Below are 20,764 nucleotides of genomic sequence, written 5' to 3'. Positions count from 1 at the left end.
ATTGCACATTCTCAACTCAGTAGTCAACGCCGCTGTCTGAAAGTTTCCTTAATCAATGTACACAGGAATGGATTGGAGGCACGTCCCGGGGAGGCTTCTTTCTGCCAAGCAGAGAGCCTTATGACCTGTGATGGAGTCCATGTGGCAAGTCGTGCAAATACTGAAATCCACTAGCTGCAGCTGTTTTAAATCCCATCTACCTGTAGCGTATGTTGGCTGAACTGCCAGTCATTTCGAAGTAGCTGGATAGGAAACACCGCTTCATCACTTCAGGCTCAGCCACAGACTTTCACCCCCGTCTGCAGCCACAGCTGAAGCAGGCAGCGGCCCTTCAGCCCAGCGTTCCCGTGCCAGAGCCTCCTCGCAGGCCTGTTCGTGGGCAACTCTCCCCCCGGCACCCCGGAGCTAGCGGGAAGGGCCGTCCCGGCCTCCGCCGCGGACGGAGAGACCTCGCGGGGGGGCGGCAGCGGCCGCTCACCGCGTCCCCCCGGGCGGGGCTGGGAAGAGCAGGGGGGCAGAGGAGAGGGCGGCGGGGGGCTGAGGGCGCTGAGGATGCGGTGCCGCCCAAGGCTCCGCGCGTCCCCCATCCCCGTCCCCCATCCCCATCCCCATCCCCATCCCCATCCCCATCCCCATCCCCATCCCCCGCGACGGGAAGCGGCGCCTCCATCCCGCGGCGCCCGTCCCGCGATTTTTATCGTCGAAGAACTGAAAATGGAGACCTGGGCGCGGGACCCGCTGGGGCTGCCAGGCCCAGCCCCGCCTCCTCGGGCCCGGGCGCGGAGGCGGCGGCGCGCCTATTCCGGGACGGGGCCGCAGCCGCGGCGTCCTGGTGTCGGCCGCCGCCGCCGGCGCAGGTGAGCGGGGCCGGGGGCGCGGAGCGCCGGGGCGCGGCGGAGGCAGCGGGGGGCGCGAGGCGGGGTGGGACGGCGGGCGGCCGTGACGTCACGCCGGCGGCGGGCGCGGGGCGCCGGTGGGGGGTGAGGGCGGCGGAGGCTCTGCCCCCGCGGGGCGCCGGTGGGGGGTGAGGGCGGCGGAGGCTCTGCCCCCGCGGGGAGCCGGTGGGGGGGGTGAGGGTGCGGCGGCGTTGCAGTACCCGTGTGCTTGAGTAACGATCCTTTCTCAGGGCCCTTAGCACCAGAAACTGAGGAAAAGCCCCGAGTTTTCGCAGGTTAATGGCGTTTGAAAACGTTAATGACGTTTCCAGGTGAAGAAGAGGGATAGATGTAGGTGTCGGGCACTTGCCGTATGTTACTCGTGCCTGAGCACGGCGGGTGCCACCACTGAGCGCAGATCCTGCTCTTCGTACACCAGCTCTTTCCTGCCACAGTTTGGAAACTGAGCTGAGCGCTGATGCCCGCCCAGGGATAGTTCCTCATTTCCACGTGGTGAATCAAACCCGAGTGGGAATTTAGTCCATCGTATTTGCTGAGGCAGTAGCAGAATAAATGGGAAATGATACTTTGGGTTAGGTACCCTCGGTGTGTGCGAAAGGGGGAATAGCTACTGAAAGCGGGGGACTGGGCACTGTAATTGCTGTTAGTTTCTATTTTGAGGGATAGACCCTTCAGTTTTGGGGTGGATGTGCAGATAATCCATGAAGGCAGGGAAAGCTGTAGAAACACAGCAGTGTACAAGATGGGTGGATTTATGGAGGCAAATAAAGTGGGTGGTGGCTGTGTGAGACCAGCAAAAGAGTAATTTTCCATGGAACTGCCACAAAAAATCTGGGAAATGTAAAATTGGAGTTTCATTTACATTGAAAGGCAAGATGCAGAGTGGTAACTGTTAGATCACTCTCCTTGTGAGACAGAGCAGTTGAGTTGGACAGAAGAGAAAGTAGGAGCCTGCCGCAAGAAAGCAGGTGTCAAAAAATTCTCTGTAGAAGAGTCTCCAGCTACTTTACACTCATCTTCCCACTACGATCTGCTAAACCTACTGCCAAGAACAAAATGGTAAGCAGCAAGACCAAGGTTATCCGCTCTTTAGTCATGGTTAAAAGCCAACTACAAGGTTTTAATTTTGATGCCGTAGGACTCTTGTGACAGTTTTGTTGTTGCACTTCCACTCCTTGGGATTATAGTGTTGATAAGATTATCCTTGCCAACAAATGATGCTTCAGCAAGAGCTCGGGATCTGAGTGACTTGTAGTACAGAAGGCTTTTGTTGGAAGGGGAGCTCCCCTTTAAGTAGGGAAACATTAGTTCTGTCTCCCTCTGACATCACCTGTAATTTTACATTGTAGATACAGCTATTACTCTGGAATTCGATATGCTTTATAGGTGGAGCCCAAACAAACATCTCGCATGTCAACACAGATGTTGTTCTCTAGAAGAATAATGAAATCACTTAAGAACAGTAATGCTTCAAGTCCATCATTAGATGAAATGTGAAAAATATAGACAATTTAAAAAATGTTTGTTCACAAAACACTATGCCCACTTGTTAACCTTTTATGGGATGTTCAGTATTGTAGAACATGGGAGTGGCTCTTGGCTCAGATTTGATTAAAGCAGAAGATAAATTTCTCTTGTAAATTTTGAGACTTGGGGTAAACCAGAGCAGTTATGAGTTAAACATGTTGCGGTAACACTCTTGCACTGTCTTCCACTGCATAATCAAGTAGGTCTTTAGTAATCGCTTTGCAATAGGCACTCAAATAGTTACGTAATAATTTCCTATATGGTGTTTGATAGAAAGGGTGCTTCAAAATTGTGTTTGTGGTCTCAACAAGGGGCTGGTGAGAGATAGCCAGTAGAACATGGCAAAAATAGAAGTTCTGTCCTGTTGTGGTCCTTTGATGTTATACTGGCAGTACAGAGGGATGCATTTACCATGTTGGACTCAACATCCTGTGGTCCAAAAACCAGGGTCAGGGTTCAGTGATCAGGGTTCATTCTTTCCTTATGAATTGTTGGAGGTAGTGTACAATTGAACTGTGGGAGCAGGAACTGAAACCTGGTTGAGTACCCTACCTACCAGAAAAAGCCATGCTGCTTCTAGTTTTTTCTCAGTCAGTCAATCATTTGTTCTTTCTCCACTCTGGCTTGGATTCAAGTGGAATGATGTTGAATTAGCTTGTGTCCTACCCACCCAGCTAGCTGGCGTAAAGTGAATTTACTCCATGTGTACCCAACTACTTTCATATGTCCTCAGTCAAATCTGTACTGTTAATACCTCTTTTGTAGGTTTAAAAAAAATACTTTCGGACATTTAAGTATTTTAATTTCTTCCTAAAGCTTTTTTTTAGTGTCTACATTGAACTTAAAATCAGAAATGAATAAGTTACTATGTTCATTTATACTGTAGTCTGTAAGCAAACAAGGTTAAATGTAGTGGTCTTCCAGCCAGCAAATAATTTTCTGTTACATAAAAATTGGGATGAGGAAGAGGAATCATTGATCAATGTAAACAATGTAACATCCCATTAATATTAGGATAAAATTCTGAAAATTCTGAATAATGTAGGACATAGACTCAATTCTCATTTGATGGGGATTCCACCACTGATGGATACTTTTTTGTCATGTCAGTTGATGACATCATTCATTTCATATGTGCTCCATTATAAAGAGCTTTGTTTTTTAATCAAAATGTCAAGTGGCACTGGTAATACACTTTCATCATCGCCATAGGCCAACTTAAGTTTGGGCTGTTCCCAAGAGTGGTTTTGCTTCTGCCAGCATTTTTACTGTCATCTTGTTAGCAGGGAGCCAGCTGATCCTGTTGGAGACCAGGCTGGTGGTGAGAACATTTGGTGAGGGGCTGGTGGAAGGGCAGGTTCCAAGTGGCAGCTTACGTGTGGCTTAACGTGACTCTTTAACAAGCCCCTAAAAAACCTGTATGTGCATGACACCTGCACAAGCTATTAAACCTCTAATTTCCTCAAAGAATGGAGGTGCATTTGTTTACAAAATTATAATGAGTGGCATCAGTTACCTTCATCATATACCAGCATTTCAGTAATCTTGCCTCATGAAATTCAAAAAGGCCAAGTGTAAGGTCCTGCACCTGGGTTGGGGCAGTCCCAAACATGGATACAGGCTGGGCGATGAGTGGATTGAGAGCAGCCCTGTGGAGAAGGACTTGGGGGTATTGATGGATGAAAAGCTGGACATGAGCCGGCAATGTGTGCTCGCAGCCCAGAAGGCCAACCATATCCTGGGCTGCATCAAAAGAAGCTTGGCCAGCAGGTCGAGGGAGGTGATTCTCCCCCTCTACTTGGCTCTCGTGAGAGTATGTTGGAGTACCTGGAGTACTATGTTCAGCTCTGGGGCCCGCAGCATAGCAAAGACATGGACCTGCTTGAGTGGGTCCAGAGGAGGCCTATGAAGATGATCAGAGGGCTGGAGCACATCCGTATGAGGACAGGCTGAGAGAGTTGGGGTTGTTTAGCCTAGAGAAGAGAAGGCTGTGGGGAGACCTTTATAGCAGCCTTCCAGTACTTAAAGGGGCCTCCAGGAAAGATGGGGAGGGACTCTTTATCAGGGAGTGTAGTGATAGGAAGAGGGGTAATGGTTTTAAACTGAAAGAGGGTAGATTTAGATTAGGTATTAGGAAGAAATTCTTTACTGTGAAGGTGGTGAGACACTGGAACAGGTTGCCCAGAGAAGCTGTGGATGCCCCCTCCCTGTAAGTGTTCAAGGCTAGTTGGATGGGGCTTTGAGCAACCTGATCTAGTGGAAGGTGTCCCTGCCCATGGCAGAGGGGTTTGGAACTAGATGATCTTTAAGGTCCCTTCCTAACCAAACTGTGCTATGATTCCATGCTTCTATGGTTTATCTGGCTGCTGGGTCTGCAGTTACTTGTGTTCGGGGACTTTGGAATAATCTTAAATCTCTTCCAGTCCTCTGGATTTTCCCTAGTCTTTCAAGAGGTACTAAAAATGAGTATCAGGAGGCCAGAGGGAATTTCAGGTGGTTTTTAAAAGAATGTTAGGTACAAGAAGGTACCTGGACATGTTAATCTTAAAATGTTGGTAGATTATACAATCTCTTTATCACCAGGTTCCAGTTAGTGATCAATATATCCAAATTAATCCCCGTATCACATAGGGGTTATTATTGGTACATTTACTATCAGTATGGACATTTTATCTGCAATTTTAAGCCAGTTTTGCTAGTGGCTGTAGTAGTCTGTGTTGCCAGTCTGAAGGCCCCACAGCAACGCAAAATCCATTTCCTTCCTTCACCCTATGTTGCAGGCTGAAAGTTATTCTAAGTACTGCTCAGTATTTCTGATTCAGTAGGCTAAGGCAAGCCCTTAACATGGCCTTCTCCTGGGCTCTGTCAGCGCAGCATGCTTTGCAGGCAATGAGGATTTGTAGACCTTGCTCTTACCAGCAACTTTAAACAATGAATAATTTCTTTACTATAGAGTAGCACCACACCATCAGCTTTATCCTTCTTAAACGCCTTCTAAGCAGAGATTTTAATATCCTAATCATGCAGACTATTCCTTTTATTTCTTTCATGTTATTGGTAAAATCTCTTTTCAGTGAAAACTTCCAGATCTTCCTATATCTTAGTTAGGCACCAGTCACCAGGATATAAACAATTCCATATTAATTCTCCTCATGTTCTTCGCCACATTGGTTTCGTTCGTTTGTGCCATGCTGAGCATCATTTAATACAATGCTTACATCCTTTGAACTCCTACTTTACTGTCCTTCCAGCTTGTGCTCTACCTATTAAACCATCTCTATCTCAACCCATGAGTTTTCTCACTTTTATCTTTCCGATTCTCTCCCCCATCCCACCGCAGAGGGGAGTGAGCGAGCGGCTGTGTGGGGCTCAGCTGCCTACTGGGGTTAAACCACGACAGTCCTTTTTGGCGCCTAACACGGGGCTCACAGGGTTCGAGATAACGACAGGTTTGATTGGAGTGTGCAAGTCCAAATTTATAGCTGTTACAGCTACTCATTGGCAGGGCTTACCACGGGGCTTGCTTGCCTTACTGCATGTTAGAGCCTAGTGCTTGTTCATGGCTGCTCTTTGCTTTTGCTGTTTGCTGTACTCCTTGTCATCCATAACTCTCAACGGAGCTGTGCTTCATACCAGTCCACCCCTATATTCTACCCAGGGCTTCAAAGAAGAAAAACAAAAGTGGAGTGGGTAGCGTGTAACAGGTTTGCTCATGTAAGTACGCAGCTGAAGACATAAAGTCAGAAAAGTTTGGACTTGCTGTCCTTTATGGCCTTGGCACTGACTGTGGCAATTACCATTTATTTCTTGTAGGTGCTTGTTTTGGTGTTGGAGCAGAAAAATGTACTTGTTAAACAAGTATTAACCTGATTGGGCCAAATAAAAGCTGTATTCAGTTATGGATTACTGAACCTGATTGCAGTGTTTAAATCTCTGGCTCAGGAATCTTAAAATCAGCCAGCGATGCTGCAGTGCTCTTGCATTCCAGAGAAACAACTACCTGCTGTCAGGAAGGCAGGGTCAGCTGTAGGAACAGACTACGTAGGGAGCTACATGTGGCAAACATATCACTAGGGCTATGGAGCCCACTTGACCTTTGCCAGGGCTGGAAAATCTGAAAGAAGGGTGTGTTGGCATGGTTGTGTGGATGAGGGGTGAAGAGCTGCTTTTCCCAGTGCTGCCAGCAGTACCAAATGCCGTCCCAGGCACCTCCAGCCCTTGGGAAGGAGCCATGGGTGCCCAGGTTTTGCCTGCCAGCTCTTCGTCTAGCTCAGCTGCTCACTCCACTCTTGGTTCCCCTTGCTGCCAGCTGCTGCCAAACTGAGAGGGACCAGAAGCCCAGGCTGGACTCTCTGCAGAGGATTGGGAGAGCCCAGACCTCTGGTAGCAGTCTTGGCTAACACTGCTGAAAATAGGTATCACTTGCCCTCTTTTGGGCTTCTAAAAGTAAGCCATACTTTTACAGAGAAATCATCAGATTTGTCAAATAGCTTTGACAGTGAATGTGCTCTATGTTGCATGGATCCTGAGGCTTCCTTGGACTCCAGCCCTTGTCCTTTCAGCCCCTATTCTCTGGCTGTATAAAAAAGATCCATAAATACATAACATAATCTCATCACCCTTTACAGGCAGTAGTGGATGGCAATTGCCAGCAGCTATCTCAGCATGACAGAGAGAGACAAAATGTTTGACTCTGCTATACCAAAATAGGCATCAGGTGTATCTACAGAAAACTTTTTTACTAAATTGAGAAACTTCCATGATTGGGGAAATGAGAGCTGTTTTTTTTTTTCTCGTCCATGCAGGACATGATAGATAGAAAAGAATCCTGCACTTCAGGACAGATACAGATGATGGACCTAAGCTGCCTTGCCTATGTTCTGGAAGAATGGACTGTTGTGGAGTACCTGAAGAAATACCTTCTTCATGTGGTCATCGCCTCACTGACAATGAGTGCAATATTAGTTTTTTTTATAGTTCCTTTAACAATCCTCTTTTTCATTTACCTTACTAATATTTTGCTTTTAATATATCAGAGGAACAGTGAGGTAAAAGCAGATCCCTTGAGTGATGTTTGGGATAGTGCAAGGAAAACTATAGCAAGCTTTTGGGATATATATGCAAGAATATGGCATGGTAAGTACGACATGACTTGTCTGAAGCTTTGAATTACAATAAATAGTAAATACACATAAGTTTTAATTTTTTTTTTCTCCCAAATGGATGCAAAGAAATGACATTTATTATACTTTGTATGGCATCTAACCCAAAAGTTTCTGCCTCAAAGACTGATTGCAATATAGATTAAGCAGAATGAAAGGGAGAAATTAGTTTATATAGGGTAAATTTGTCTTAAGTGGATAGGGAGCTGCAGTTCTCTATATATGGTATCAGAGTGAAGTGCAGTGTTAATTTTAGTTCTAGTAATGTAACTGCAAGGGAGATGTGTGATTTATTTTTTACCTTAGTAGCCGTTTAAAATCCACTTAATAAATTATAAAAACACAACAACTAGTTGGAAATGTAATTAGTGTATTTTTAGTTCGCGAAAACTATTTTGTGTTATGACAATTGAAAATAATTTTCAGAGCTGTGTGGACAAAGAAATAATTAGATACCACATTTAAGTTTGTACTGTGGCAGAATTTAAAAGTAACCTGATTTTTCAGTTTCATTACACTCAACCTTCAGATACTTTCAACACACCCCACTCCCTAGGAAAATCCTCAGCTGCATGCTAGGCACTTGTTCTTCCCACAGTTGTAGCTTAAGGCTATCAGCAAGTCTTAACTTCACTGCCCTAAGGATGAAGAATAACAGGTAAAACTTTCTCCACCTCTTCCTAGGACTCTGCCCGCTCCATCCCCATCCTTCTCGCTGAATGGCTCATGACAGGTGCTGTAGCAGGGATGGAGATGAAGGCAGACAAGGTGGAATAGAGCTCTGAGCTGGCAGAGCTGTGGCTTTCCCAAGCCTTTGTATACATTATCCCCCTACTCTGGCTCCATCTAAAACCTAAATCAAACATAGGAAGAGCCAGGAGAGGGATTTACAGAAATCCATGTCTCTGAGGAAATTCACTTCCACTGTGAATTTTGAACTCTCGTGAAGAGAACCTCTCTTTGGGATTCTTATGGATTCTGGTTTGGACTTAATCATCTCAACCAGAGAAACTTTTTATTATGTAAAATCCCAAACTTTTCATTCTGCCTGACACAGAATGGAGAGTCATACTTCCGTATTTCAGGAAAGCATCCTGACTGGTTGTTTGCCTCTCATTCTGCCGATGAAGCCGTTTCACACCAGTGTAGTAATATTTTTTTTTTAATTATTGTACTTTGGACTGGGAAAAGTTCCTAATGGGAAATAATTTAGTCCCCTCACTGGGGAAGATGTCAGGTTCAGGTCTGATCTAGTGATTAAACTGACCAACAAATTAGTCCACCTGTGGTGTTTGAGGGGCTTTCTCTTTCCTACTGACCAAAAGTTCCATCCAGAACTTAATTCTTTTAAAAGCTACTGCAGAGGCTTTCACAACTCTCTGGAAGTCATTTAACAAAGGACAGTAAACAGTTTATTTAAATTGTAGATTATTTACAGCTATCACTGTCAGTGTATTGCTTTCCATCCCAAACAGGTTATGAGCTTCATGGTGTGGAAAACCTACCAGAAGGACCAGGCATTCTTGTGTATTACCATGGAGCTATTCCTGTAGACTACCTTTACTTTTTGTCTAGGCTGTTCCTCTGGAAGAAAAGACTTTGTCTGTCAGTAGCTGATCATTTTGTCTTTCGTTTACCAGGTAAGAACATGTTCTCTTGTATTTAAGCATCCTGGATTCACTCAGCCTCTCGGTGGTTTTGGTGAAATTGACGTTTATTACCTTTCAAGAGAGCTTTTAAACTAAAAGACTGCTTTTAGACTTTTAAACTAAAAGCTGGTAGATGCAGAGGGGCAAACAGTGTAGAATTTCCTTTCTTTTAAGTGAAAGGTCATAAAACCACTGGTAGACCCTCCAAAACCAACAAATAGACATTATATAATCCTGTTGGGCTGAAATGTCATGCCTCAGTAGAAAGTGTTGGATAGGACTATTATTGACCTAATGCTGGCTGGTCAGCGATGGGCTGTGAGTGCAGAAGAGCCCAGTAAATGGTAGGATATCAATTACCTACCTGCCCTCTACACTGAGTAGCCACTGCAGTGGGGTATGACATCGAATCTATCTTTTGATCAAAGCTTGGAGTAGGGCACAAAACTTGTTTGAAGATTTTACTGTTGAAGAGAGCTCTGTAATACTGACCACCACAAAACATTCAACACGTAGACCGAGAGAGAAATAAATAATTCCATTGTGAAAAGGAGAAGATACAGAAAAGCAAACCTCATTCATTTTTAGAAAAACAAGGTGTAAAGAAGGAGCATCCAGAAGGAATAGCAGGGAGATTATTTGAAGGCACCTTTATACTACTTATATTAAAAATTATTATAATACTAAAGAGTAAAGGAAGCTATTTAAAAGTAGAAGGACATTCTTCAGAAAAGGAAGTTGTGTTCAAACACTGAAAACACAGAGCATAAAGTCAAGCAAGTTCAATGCAAGGACATATTAAGGCATCCCTAGAAAGATGGTGAGGAAGAATTTGCTAAAGGCATACTTAGCAAATACTGTGTAGTACTAAACAAATCAGAAGCATGAAGTCATCAAGAGATGATTGGCTTTTAAGAGGACCCCTAAAGGACAATAAAGCTTAGCAGAATGTTGCAAAGGAGACTTCTTTTTTAAGGGATAAATGAGAGGGTACTGTTTCAAATCGAAGGGTCTGTAGCACAGATTTTTATTACAAATGTATAGTAAACTATTGTCGCGACCAAGCAACACTCTCAGCTGTGCAATTTCTGGACTATTGATGTGTACATAACATACTGCTTGAATTATGTTGATGCTAGAGGAACAGAAGGTGGCAAATATGGTGTCAACCTATAAAAAGGCTACCAAAAAGGCATCTGGTAAAAAAGACCACAAATAATGGAGATTAGGCCTCCCCATTTGCTGCATTAGTAGAAAATGTGGCTGAAAGTAATAGACTGAGTGAAACTTCTCCCTAATCTTCTGTTGCTCTACCACACTTACCTGCTTTTTTCCGAGAAATGTTGCACTTCACAGATTGGTTCTTTAAAGAATGCTCACGAGCATATGCTGAACCTCAGTCTGTTGGATTAATTACAGTTATGGGAGAAGTCTTCTTGCGAATGAGTAACTGGTTAAAAAGTAGGAAATAAAGGGTAGAAATAAATAGCTTATTTTCACAAAGAAGCAGAATTCACCAGGTATACTGATGAAGATTAGTGCTGGCACCTATATTGTTCAAAATAGTGATAATCTAGATCAGTAGTGAGGTGACAAAGCTTTATACTGGCCATTTTTTTTCAAGGCAGTAAAAGCCCACACAGAGAGTACGGTTATCTACCAATACTGAAACACTGGCTGTTAAATGGCAGGTGAAACCCAGTATTAGTTATAATGCAGTACAGAAGGAAAGAAAAACAAGTCTAAACACATAAACATGTAATTAGGCTTTAAATTTTCTAGATGACTTTAGGAATATGTCAGCTTAAGTCTCAAGCAATCGCCGAAAGGCAAACAGAATTTAGGCTTATCATGAAAAAAGAAGAAACAGAAAATACCATTATGTACTCAAAATGCATACGGTGCCCACATCTTGAGTGCTGTGTGGAATTCTGGTCTCCCCATCCCAGAAAAGCTGCAAAGTAACAAAGATACAAAAAAGGACAAGGGTGATCAGAGGCCTGGCATGGCTTCCTTTGAAGAGCCAGTACACAGGACAGAAGTCTTCCATGACTGAGGGATATAAAATTCTGCGTGACCTGGAAAAGGGGAATAAGAAGTGATATGTTCATGTGATACATAATAATTCTTAACAAGCAAAAGTTTTAAAGCCAAGCAAAGGAAATACCTATTCACTTAATAAGGATATGGCATTCACGGCTGCAGGATAAAAGAGGAATACATGAGAGTTCACAAAGAGATTAAACAAAGTCAACATCTGTCTTTGACAGAAGGATCTATCTAACACGATGCCTTGAAGAAGATTAAATACAATTAAATTACAAGATGCAGCACTATGTTTTCCACTGTCTTCCAAAGTTTCTGTTGCAGACCTTTGTCAAAGTTGCAGTGCTAGACACCAGTTCTGGCAGTCCATAGTTGTTGTTTACATTTATTAATATAAACAATTTCGTTTCAAACCATGCTGTTGGGAAGTGAATTTGAAGACTGGGGAAACTCATTTGCTGAAGCTCTCTATGGGAGTTTCAAACTGACAGATTTAAAATGTGAAGGTAATATAAGAAAGCATAGAGTGTTTCTATGGTTCTCAATCTGTCTTTTGAAGAAATCCCAGTTATGGAAACAAAGGAAGGAGATTCATTGAACTATTCATGCAGTGCTGAAATTGCCCTGCTAACTTCTGCCATTCATGCATCTTAAGAGTCGTACAGCAGTCCGACACGTAGTTTGCAATTTAACCACAAAATACTCAATTTAACAACTCAAAACCTCAATGTTTAAAATGTTAAACATCTCATTTTAAAAGAACACTAAAAATAGTTGCCTGTCAGGTATTTATTTTTGTAATAATCTCTGTTGTACTGAAAAATTATATTTTTTTTCTGTATTAAAATATTTAAAAAGGAGGAGGGAGGAATAGATGTTTATTTTCAGATTTCTAGCTATGATGCACAAATTTCAGTGTTTTGATAATTATAGAAAATAGCATGTGGAGGCATTAGTTTATTGAGATGCTCTTGATAAGCTGGTTCATCTTCATAACATTTGAGCAAAACCACTGTCATGTAGTTGTCATTTTGCCAGTATTTACTCTGTACAGGTTTTACTTCCTTTGTACAAATTTGCCTTAGTCTAAATATATAGCTATTAGATTTTCATTTAGCTGTAATCTTGTTCCTACATGCAAGCAGTATTTGTGATATAATGTTATAGTAATATGTATTTGCTCCTTATTTATTGCAGGACTTAAATTATTGTTGGAAGTGACAGGTGTTATGCCAGGCACAAGGGAGGAGTGTCTCATTGCACTGAAGAATGGACACTTGGTGTCTGTCTCACCAGGTGGAGTTAGAGAAGCACTATTCAGTGACGAAAGTTATCAACTCATATGGGGAAATCGAAAAGGCTTTGCTCAGGTTGCTCTAGATGCAAAAGTGGTGAGTATTATACATTACCAATCCCAGTTTATGCTTATTGCATACATGCTTCACTATAAAATACAGCTTAGGAGTGTTTGTTGGAAAATCTTCCAGACAGAAGAAAAGGTTCGGGAGTAAAGATTTCTTTTCCTTTTCCCACCACTTTCCTCAAGCACATTAATCCGTAGGGAGCAAGGGTTTTATGGAACTGTATAACTTTTTCTTGACTGTTGCAAGGCATCCATCTCTACAGTTCATGTCTACAGTTCCATTATGCAGGCATCCAATTTCTTGTCTTGACTGTAATTCAGGAATCTTCACTGTGGTCCTTCTCCATATTGCCGTAAGGTTTCATTCTTTTTTCTTATCCTACTAGACTTGTATCTTTATCTTACTTCTACATACCCAGTCATTTTCTTATGGCTCTTTAATGTATTATCTTTCTTTCTTTTCATACATTCTGGGAGGGTCCAAGGTTTTGTTCTTACCCTTACTTCATGTTTGTGAAAGATTGCATCGACTAACACAAGGTGTGTCTACATCAGTGTCTGAGTTTGAATCATGTGTGCACTTTTGAAGCAGTTTTTCCATCTCCCTCACTTACCATGCTTTCATTCACATCACAGAATGTGTTAGAATACCTGAGCTGCATTCCTTTTGGCTGAAACTAAACCAGAAGTGGGACCTAATACTCTCCAGTTGCAAATGGGCATTCAGTCAATGGTAGCAGACAAGAATTAGTTCTACATAAAAACAGAGCACTGAAATGTGTTCTGTGTTGATGTCAGATCCTCAGCATCCTCTAGAGATGTGCTTCTATTGGTTTGCACTCCACTAATGTACACATGGCCACAGTTTCAGTTATATTTTCCATATGGATGATGATCCACAAAACCAAACTTCTACCACTGGCTCTGACTTCTTCCATATAATTCCACATGTGAGACTGTTTTTCTGATATAGTCTCTGGGAAATAATTTTATTTGGGATGGCATAGAGCTGAAAGAGCAGCAACCCTGTCTTTTTCCTAACTACCACTTAACATCATAATCACCACTAGAGATGAGGTTTCTGTCTTAATTTAGACTTAGCATACCTAGCACTCTTTGTGTCTGACAATACTGGTACACATCCAGGCTTCATCTGTTCTGCCGTGAGCTTTCTGCTGCTTTCTCATGAATTGCACAACCAACATTTTTCTCTACATTCTTATGAATATCTCATCAATTGCAGTGTTCTTCTTTTGCCTTCCACACAAACGTAATCCTTTTCTGTCTTTATAGAGAATCTGTACAGGGAGTTGAGTTCTTCCCATGAAAACTGAATTTCTTACCACCCCTTTCAGGATTTTTGTGCAGTTATATCTCTTTCTCGCCCCATCTAGTTTGTTGCTTCTCAGACTTTGCTTTGGTCTCTTGTGCTAAAGCTCCTACTACAAAGTACCTAGGGTTGCAAAATGCATGCTTCAGATTAATATTTCTTCATAACTTTATCCATCTCTGAAATCTTGTGAGGAGATAACTAAACTAGAATAAATTTAGGAGGATTTGATTACCCAATGGATAAAGTAATTTTAGGCTGGGAGTCCTATTTCTGCCTCTTTGTTGGTCTTGTTATGTGGCCTTTTAAAAGTCATGTTTTATGTGCTTCTGCTCCGTCTCCCACCCTTTTTCTCAAAAACTGTGGGCTGGTAAATATTAGTCTCAATACTTAACATATTGTGTGGGCCTGTAAACTACCAGTACTAGGAAACACCAGAATGCGAATAGGATAAATTCAGTCAAATTCATATGGGCATTTTGAATTCCCTTATAGTCTTTCCTCCTCTTTATTAATTTAATAATACACTCCAACAGTCAGAAGGAGATGTCACTTCAACAACTTAAGTGATTTCTAGTAATTTTGTTTTCATATCTGTCTTTCAAGCTACCTCAGACATTTGAACAATATTTTGCCAGATGTTTTCATTTCACTTGGAAGCTTATAGTGTAATTCTACAATGTAATATGTATATTTTGTAAAATAAAAACTGAATTAAAAAAATGAGTGCCCTTAATATAGAGTGCCACCCTTATGAAAACACATCACAAAAATCCTTGCTAGTAAACCTCATAATCCTTCCAATCTTCCATAATTTAGAAGCACATGGAAATACCTGAATAGTAGTACCTAAAATTGCTGGCACCTTCTATTAACAGGGTTTGGTTTCGTTTTTTTGTTTTGTTTTGTTTTGTTTAATGAATTGGGTATTTGTTGAGGATAAGGTTCTTGCAGTATGAAAGGTTCTTGTGGTCATTTGTATAGCATGTTTGGTAAAATAGGCACTATATAGGATTATCTGTTACCTGGAGGGCAGAGAGAATATATTCTCCTTTGACACCTACTAGCCTGAGCTCACTTTTACTGTGACTGCTGCTGGCTCTTGTATCACTTATTATTGCACTCATTCAGGGTTGGTTTTTTTTATGATCAGGAAGCCTGACTGGATCTCAGTATGGCGGGCATCACTGTAATTAGCTTGCAGGCTCCACTGAATTTTGGGCATCTTTGATATTTCTCTGGAAACCTGCGATCAGACACACCTTAGATAATGAAACACTTACAGAAAAAAAGAAGTGCTATGCATTTAACAGTAGAGGGGGCAATATTAACCTTATATATGATTTCTTATATAAAGTTAGACCCATAGTAGTAACTCGATTCCATCTTTTGACAAATTTGGAGTTTGATTGCTCCTGTTTGTTCTTGCTGCATCCTTTTCAATACTGGCCAAACCAGTCTTGTAGGATGACTGAAGACTGAGGATAGACTCCACTAAACTAACAGAACTTGCTCTGTAATGTAGCAATTCATATACATTTTGCTAGTACTTATTCGTATCCTAGATGAAGGCAAGAAAGGACTAGAAGTGCCTTGTTGTGAATTTGTTCTACATACAGTGTAGCCATCAACCAAAGAACCACACACACTTTACAGTATTCATAATGACTACGTGGTGGTTCATAACCTGCCACGTGTGACTTGAATGGGGATTTCAAGACAAAAATAATTTTATATATGTTATAAAGTTATATTCTTATTATAAAGTTATGGAAGTTCAACAGTTCTTCCACTGAAAAAGTTAAAGAAAAACAAACAAGGAACATAGTTTCAGCCTCAGTCCTTGCCTGCCGGTTTCCACATTCAGTTTCCACTTCACCTTGTATAACTACTCTGCTTACTTGGGGTCAGAGAGGAGAGCGTTACTATTTAATGTAATGTTCTGACTCAGTGAACTTCTGAGACACACATTTGTCTCAGGTGAATTTATGCAGGCCAGGGGCCTGAGCTTCAGAAATACCCTCTGCCTGTGGCTGGAGTTTGACAAGCTAATGCGGAGGAGTCATCATTTCTGAAGATCCCTGCAGTTTGTCTGTGCCAAGGAATTGGTTCAAATCTAGTTAGGTAAAAGATAAACAGGGACTACAGTTTATAAAATTCTTTAAAAAATAGAATAACCCCATGCACCAGTACGTGCTGGGGACTGACCAGTATGCGCAGGGGGTTTGGACTAGTCCAGAGGTCCCTTCCAACCTCAACTGTCCTGTGATTCTGTGATTTTCAGGCTGGCCAAGCATGATCCAGCTCAGTTCCAGCACAGCAAATCTAAATCTGTGGGTTACTGCAGATCTGATCGTGCTGCTTTTACAGATGCAAGCTTTTATGTGTGTACCTGTTTTTATCAGCTTAAGGACCGAACGCTGCTACCCACTCTGTACTTCATTGGCTGATCATTGTATGCAAGTAACTTTCATAGTTGCCAGATTTCTTGATAGCCTAAGATATGTTTCTCTTGCAGTATTGCTAAAATTTAAAGTGTTTTGTCTGTATGATAGGTGAGTTTCAAACATTTTAAATGTTAGACATACAGTATTCAATCAATACCTGAAGCTAACTGGTATTTTTAGTGTCCAGTAGTTGTATGCTTTTAAAAGATGTTACTAAGTATTTTTTAAGGGTTTATTTCTAATGATTTCCCATAATTTGTCATTTTGAAGGGTTTACTATTACAACTTTATGTACGTCTGATATTTTTTTTATCTTTCAGAATTTTTTTCCTTTAAACGGTTTCCATCGCTTTGAGTTCTTTGTTAGGCTCTAGTTAGGTCTTTTTCTTGCTTGTTTTTTTCTTGTCCTGTGGTTTCTGTTCTGTGGAAGTGATTCTTAACAGCATAAAGGTGTTCTTTCATTACCCGCTGGAAAAGTAAGTCCAAAAACATGCTCAAAATATGATTTAAAAAAAATGAAAAGGGACAATAGAGGGGAAAAAAGTCATTGTATGTGTGGATACAACCACTGTTAGTTTGTCTACAAATTATGAAATCTTACCTCAGGCTGTAAGACATGACTGTTTCAAGTTCAGTTATCTCAAGTGTCTTTCTTTTTAGTTACAATAATGAAGTGAACTTGTTCTGTAACTGCCTAAGGATCTGCCCTCCCGAAGGTGTGTAGTCCAGGTCAATGAGGACGTACAATTGCCTTATTTGTCCAAGGGATCCACAGAAGTTTTTTTCCAGTGGGGTATTATCCAAACATTACTGCTTCAGTGAGACCTTACTTTGAGAAGCAGGTGAGATGAGCCAAACGTGAACGTCTGCTTGCTTTCTGCAAGACTTCACGAACTGAATACTTTGCTATTCACCACACATGATGTAAGCTTTAGACAGAGAAACTGCGAAACTTCATTTTATGTTTCAGTCAGTGATACTGCAATAAATACATAACATACAAGTTATTTTTTTTAGAATCTCAGTTAACTTTTATAACATACATTCAAAATGAAAGGTATAAACCTCTAATACAATGTCAGTCATTTTCCTTTCAGGTGGTGACTTTAAAACAGCAATGTTTGTGGGAGCTAAGAAACAGAATTTGGTTTCTATTCTGGAGTTTATTTTTTATAACAAGGTTCCTTTTTTGCTACCTAACTGACTGATAAATACCTTCTGTATTCAAGTGATTTTCTTAGTTGCACTGACAGGCACTAAAACATAAATTCAAATTTGGTATAACATTTCCACCTTTTTGGTTTTCTGTGATTCCTTAGCCCATCATTCCAATGTATACTCAAAACGTCCGGGAAGGATATAGGATGCTTAAAGAAAGAAGTAAGAACTTTAAAATATATTTTAAGTATTTGGAATGTTTTCTCCACTTCTCTCTCACATTTCTCTCATTCTTTTAGATTTTGCTTTTCAGACTTCTGCTTACTTTGGATTCTCTAACACGCTTGCTGTGGGTCAGAGGTATCTCAAATACGGAAATAGCTTGTGTATAACTGGTTTGTGCTGTGCAATCTGGTTCTTTAATGCATTCTTATTTCAGTGTTCTATTAAGTCTGTTGAGCTTTGTTTTGGTGGACAGTTACCTAAATCCTGTAATTTCTTCTTGACTGTCAGACAAAGCATGCATTTTTAAGAAGTCTTCCATATTAATCAGATTTCAAGTTTGGACTGTGTTTTCTGTGACTATAATCTCACTTCTTCCTCCCTTAAACTATTTCAGGATTTTTTAGACAGTTGTATGAAAGTACTCGATTGCCGTTTACTCCTCCATACGGAGGACTTCCAGTTAAATTTCGCACATACATTGGGGAGCCAATCCCTTATGATCCGAATATAACTACAGAGGAATTAGTTGAAAAGGTAAGTAAGTTAGCTCTCCTCGCAATATTGTACTACATACTTTGCCCTCTATTATATATGCACTTGAAACTAGTTTTTCATATGCTTGAATAAAGACAGATACACTTTTACTAGCTTGTTAAAGCAATGGGTAGTTGAGCTCCAGGATTATGTAATGTACAGATACCTACAAGTAAGTATTGACATAGTAATAGTTGATTGGGATGCCCTCATCCTTTCAGAATGTCTGAGCTCTGTCTTCTTGGGATGCTAACTTTGTTTCTCCCATGTCTTTGATAGCTTTGATAAATGAAATGATGTAAACTATGTTTTAAGTTCAGTTTTCACTAACTAGGAAAATAAATTTCATATATAACATACACCTTTGAGAATCTTCTCTAAGTAACACAGGGCTCTAGAAACAAAGTTGCACAAGAGCTTCAGTCTCATTGTCAAAAGGAAAATGTTAAAAAAATAATTTGCATCCAAAATACAAAAATATTTTGAGTACCTGCAGCTTGGCTAGTACTCAGGCTTTAATCCAGCACTAGTCAGGCTTTATCCAGCACTCTTGATGAAAACCCTCAGGGACGGAGATTGCACAAACTTAATGTTTGCATGTGTTAAAGGCTACTTTGACTTAGTAATGACCAGGTTTGATAAATCTCAATAATTTGAGCCTATCCAAACTGCAATGAATGTTTTTATTCCTTTCCTTTCCAAGGAGAGTGTCATTAGGACAACTAGCTAATATAAAAGACAACTTTTTTCTTAAAGTAGATCTTATGTGTGAATTTCCCAATACCTCTTGAACCTCTGAGAAGACATCAGTGATTATACTGTTCTTCCTTGCATAAGCAGGTCTGTAAACGCAACTTTCTCTTCTCTTTTCAGACGAAGACTGCTGTCCAGGCTCTCATAAGCAAGCACCAAACAATCCCAGGCAGCATATGGAAGGCTTTACTGGAGCGATTTGATAAACGTTGTAAAAGTGATTAGAAAAGTGTTTATTTCATTGTTTTTACAGCATACAGTAAAAAGCGATGTCCTACGGCAATGATTAATAATTGGTGTTCACCCAGTTTAATTTACAAGTTTCTACAGATTCGACAGAAGAAAACAATTAACCTCTTGAAGGTTCCCCCGTGTCTTTGAGGATATTCTGAAATCAGAAAGACTGAAGAAGAAAACTTACGTATAATAGCAATGCAACAGCTAAATTCCCCAAAAGGAAATCACGTAGCCAGGATTTGCCTGGTTCCTAAAACAAGTATGTACATACATCTGAGAGCCTCACAAGTTTTGTCTAGATCTGTGGTTTTATGTTTTGAGCGGTTCACGGTCCAGTCTCAGAGCAGAACCTCAGTCAGTGTTGCCCCACCGGAGTCCACCCTTCGGTGGGCACCTTCCCTGTCGGACCCCATGCAAGACGGTGTCTTCTGACGCTGTCTTGGCTTTAGCCAAGAGAAAGATCGTTGGCTAAAGTGAGAAAATGTCTCGCTTTAGCTAATGATCTACTGCTTAGACCATTTTTTCTAGAGAGACTATACAAAGAGAAATAATCCCATTAAACCAGATATTAGACTCCTACAATCACATCAGCTTAGTGGTTCGGTACCCTGGAAAGTAGGAATGCTACATCCAAGACTTTGCCCCGACAGAAAAACCAAGTCTCTCAGAGAGGAAAAAAGCTTTAGTTAAGTGTAGCACTATGCAAATACATGTAGAAAGTAGTTTCACGTCTGAGCTGGTACATTCATGCACTATTGCACCACACAGTACTGGTTTAGTGGATGAGGCTGCCCCCAGCCTGAGAATCCCTGCATCGTGGTGTGTTTGCAGTATGGATGTGCTGTACTCACCCAGATCTCCCGAGGAGCCGGGTGCGGGCTGGGGGCAAGCTTACTTATGTAACGCAACCCTGAGGCTTATCAACACTGGTGGTTTGCCCAAAAATGTGGTACTGCAATGCTGCCATCCCCATGTGGATTGAACCGAAATGCCTGTTTGGAAAGCTGGACATAGGCAGTGAAGTCTTCCTAATACAACTTTCAGAATACTGAAACTTGCTACAAAGCAGAATGTGTTTTTACAAGCTGTGGGATGTTGTTACTGGTGGGAGTGGGAGAACTTTGTGTAATCTATCCAATACGCCATTAAATGCAACCAAGTCTGTTAACTTCAAACACCAAGAAAGGTAATTTTTGTGCCTCATTTTTCCTTCTTGTACTTTTAATACCTATATAATCTTTCCCCTCAACATCCTAAAACTTTATGTAGCATCTAAGGAAATGTATATATACAACATTTGCCCATTTTCACTAGAAAACTAAATCTACCCTTTGGATTAAAACAAATCCCTCCTCTTCCCATGCTGCTTCTCCACAAATATTTCTTGCTCATCTGGAGAAGGGAGCAGGACAGACAAACGAGTTATTTCCCTGGAGC

At 41.2% G+C, this 20,764-nt stretch overlaps 1 protein-coding gene and 1 long non-coding RNA gene across 2 annotated transcripts; one reads left to right on the top strand and one right to left on the bottom strand.

Moving 5' to 3' along the window:
- Positions 1–723: 723 nt before the first annotated feature.
- On the top strand, positions 724–19,452 carry LOC142406154 (DGAT1/2-independent enzyme synthesizing storage lipids-like). Its single transcript, XM_075494696.1, has 7 exons — positions 724–857; positions 7,229–7,559; positions 9,061–9,225; positions 12,478–12,671; positions 17,740–17,800; positions 18,198–18,337; positions 19,211–19,452. Exons 2-7 carry the CDS (start codon positions 7,232–7,234, stop codon positions 19,313–19,315), a joined length of 993 nt encoding a protein of 330 aa, XP_075350811.1. The 5' UTR covers positions 724–857; positions 7,229–7,231; the 3' UTR covers positions 19,316–19,452.
- On the bottom strand, positions 9,484–19,452 carry LOC142406155 (uncharacterized). The gene is made up of 3 exons (XR_012774469.1): positions 19,122–19,452; positions 10,615–11,312; positions 9,484–10,476 (listed from the first exon to the last, which is right to left on the bottom strand). It is a non-coding gene; the product is annotated as an uncharacterized LOC142406155 (long non-coding RNA).
- Positions 19,453–20,764: the final 1,312 nt, after the last annotated feature.

Source organism: Mycteria americana, chromosome 2 (assembly GCF_035582795.1).
Source record: "Mycteria americana isolate JAX WOST 10 ecotype Jacksonville Zoo and Gardens chromosome 2, USCA_MyAme_1.0, whole genome shotgun sequence".
In the NCBI taxonomy this organism is placed as follows: domain Eukaryota; kingdom Metazoa; phylum Chordata; class Aves; order Ciconiiformes; family Ciconiidae; genus Mycteria; species Mycteria americana.
This window is presented reverse-complemented; position numbering and strand designations above follow the sequence as displayed.

Coding starts and splice junctions, on each gene's coding strand:
- LOC142406154 (XM_075494696.1), top strand. CDS start 7,232: ATGATAGATAGAAAAGAATCCTGCACTTCAGGACAGATACAGATGATG. Junction 12,672..17,739: donor TTGCTCTAGATGCAAAAGTG/GTGAGTATTATA, acceptor GTGATTCCTTAG/CCCATCATTCCAATGTATAC. Junction 17,801..18,197: donor TAGGATGCTTAAAGAAAGAA/GTAAGAACTTTA, acceptor AAACTATTTCAG/GATTTTTTAGACAGTTGTAT.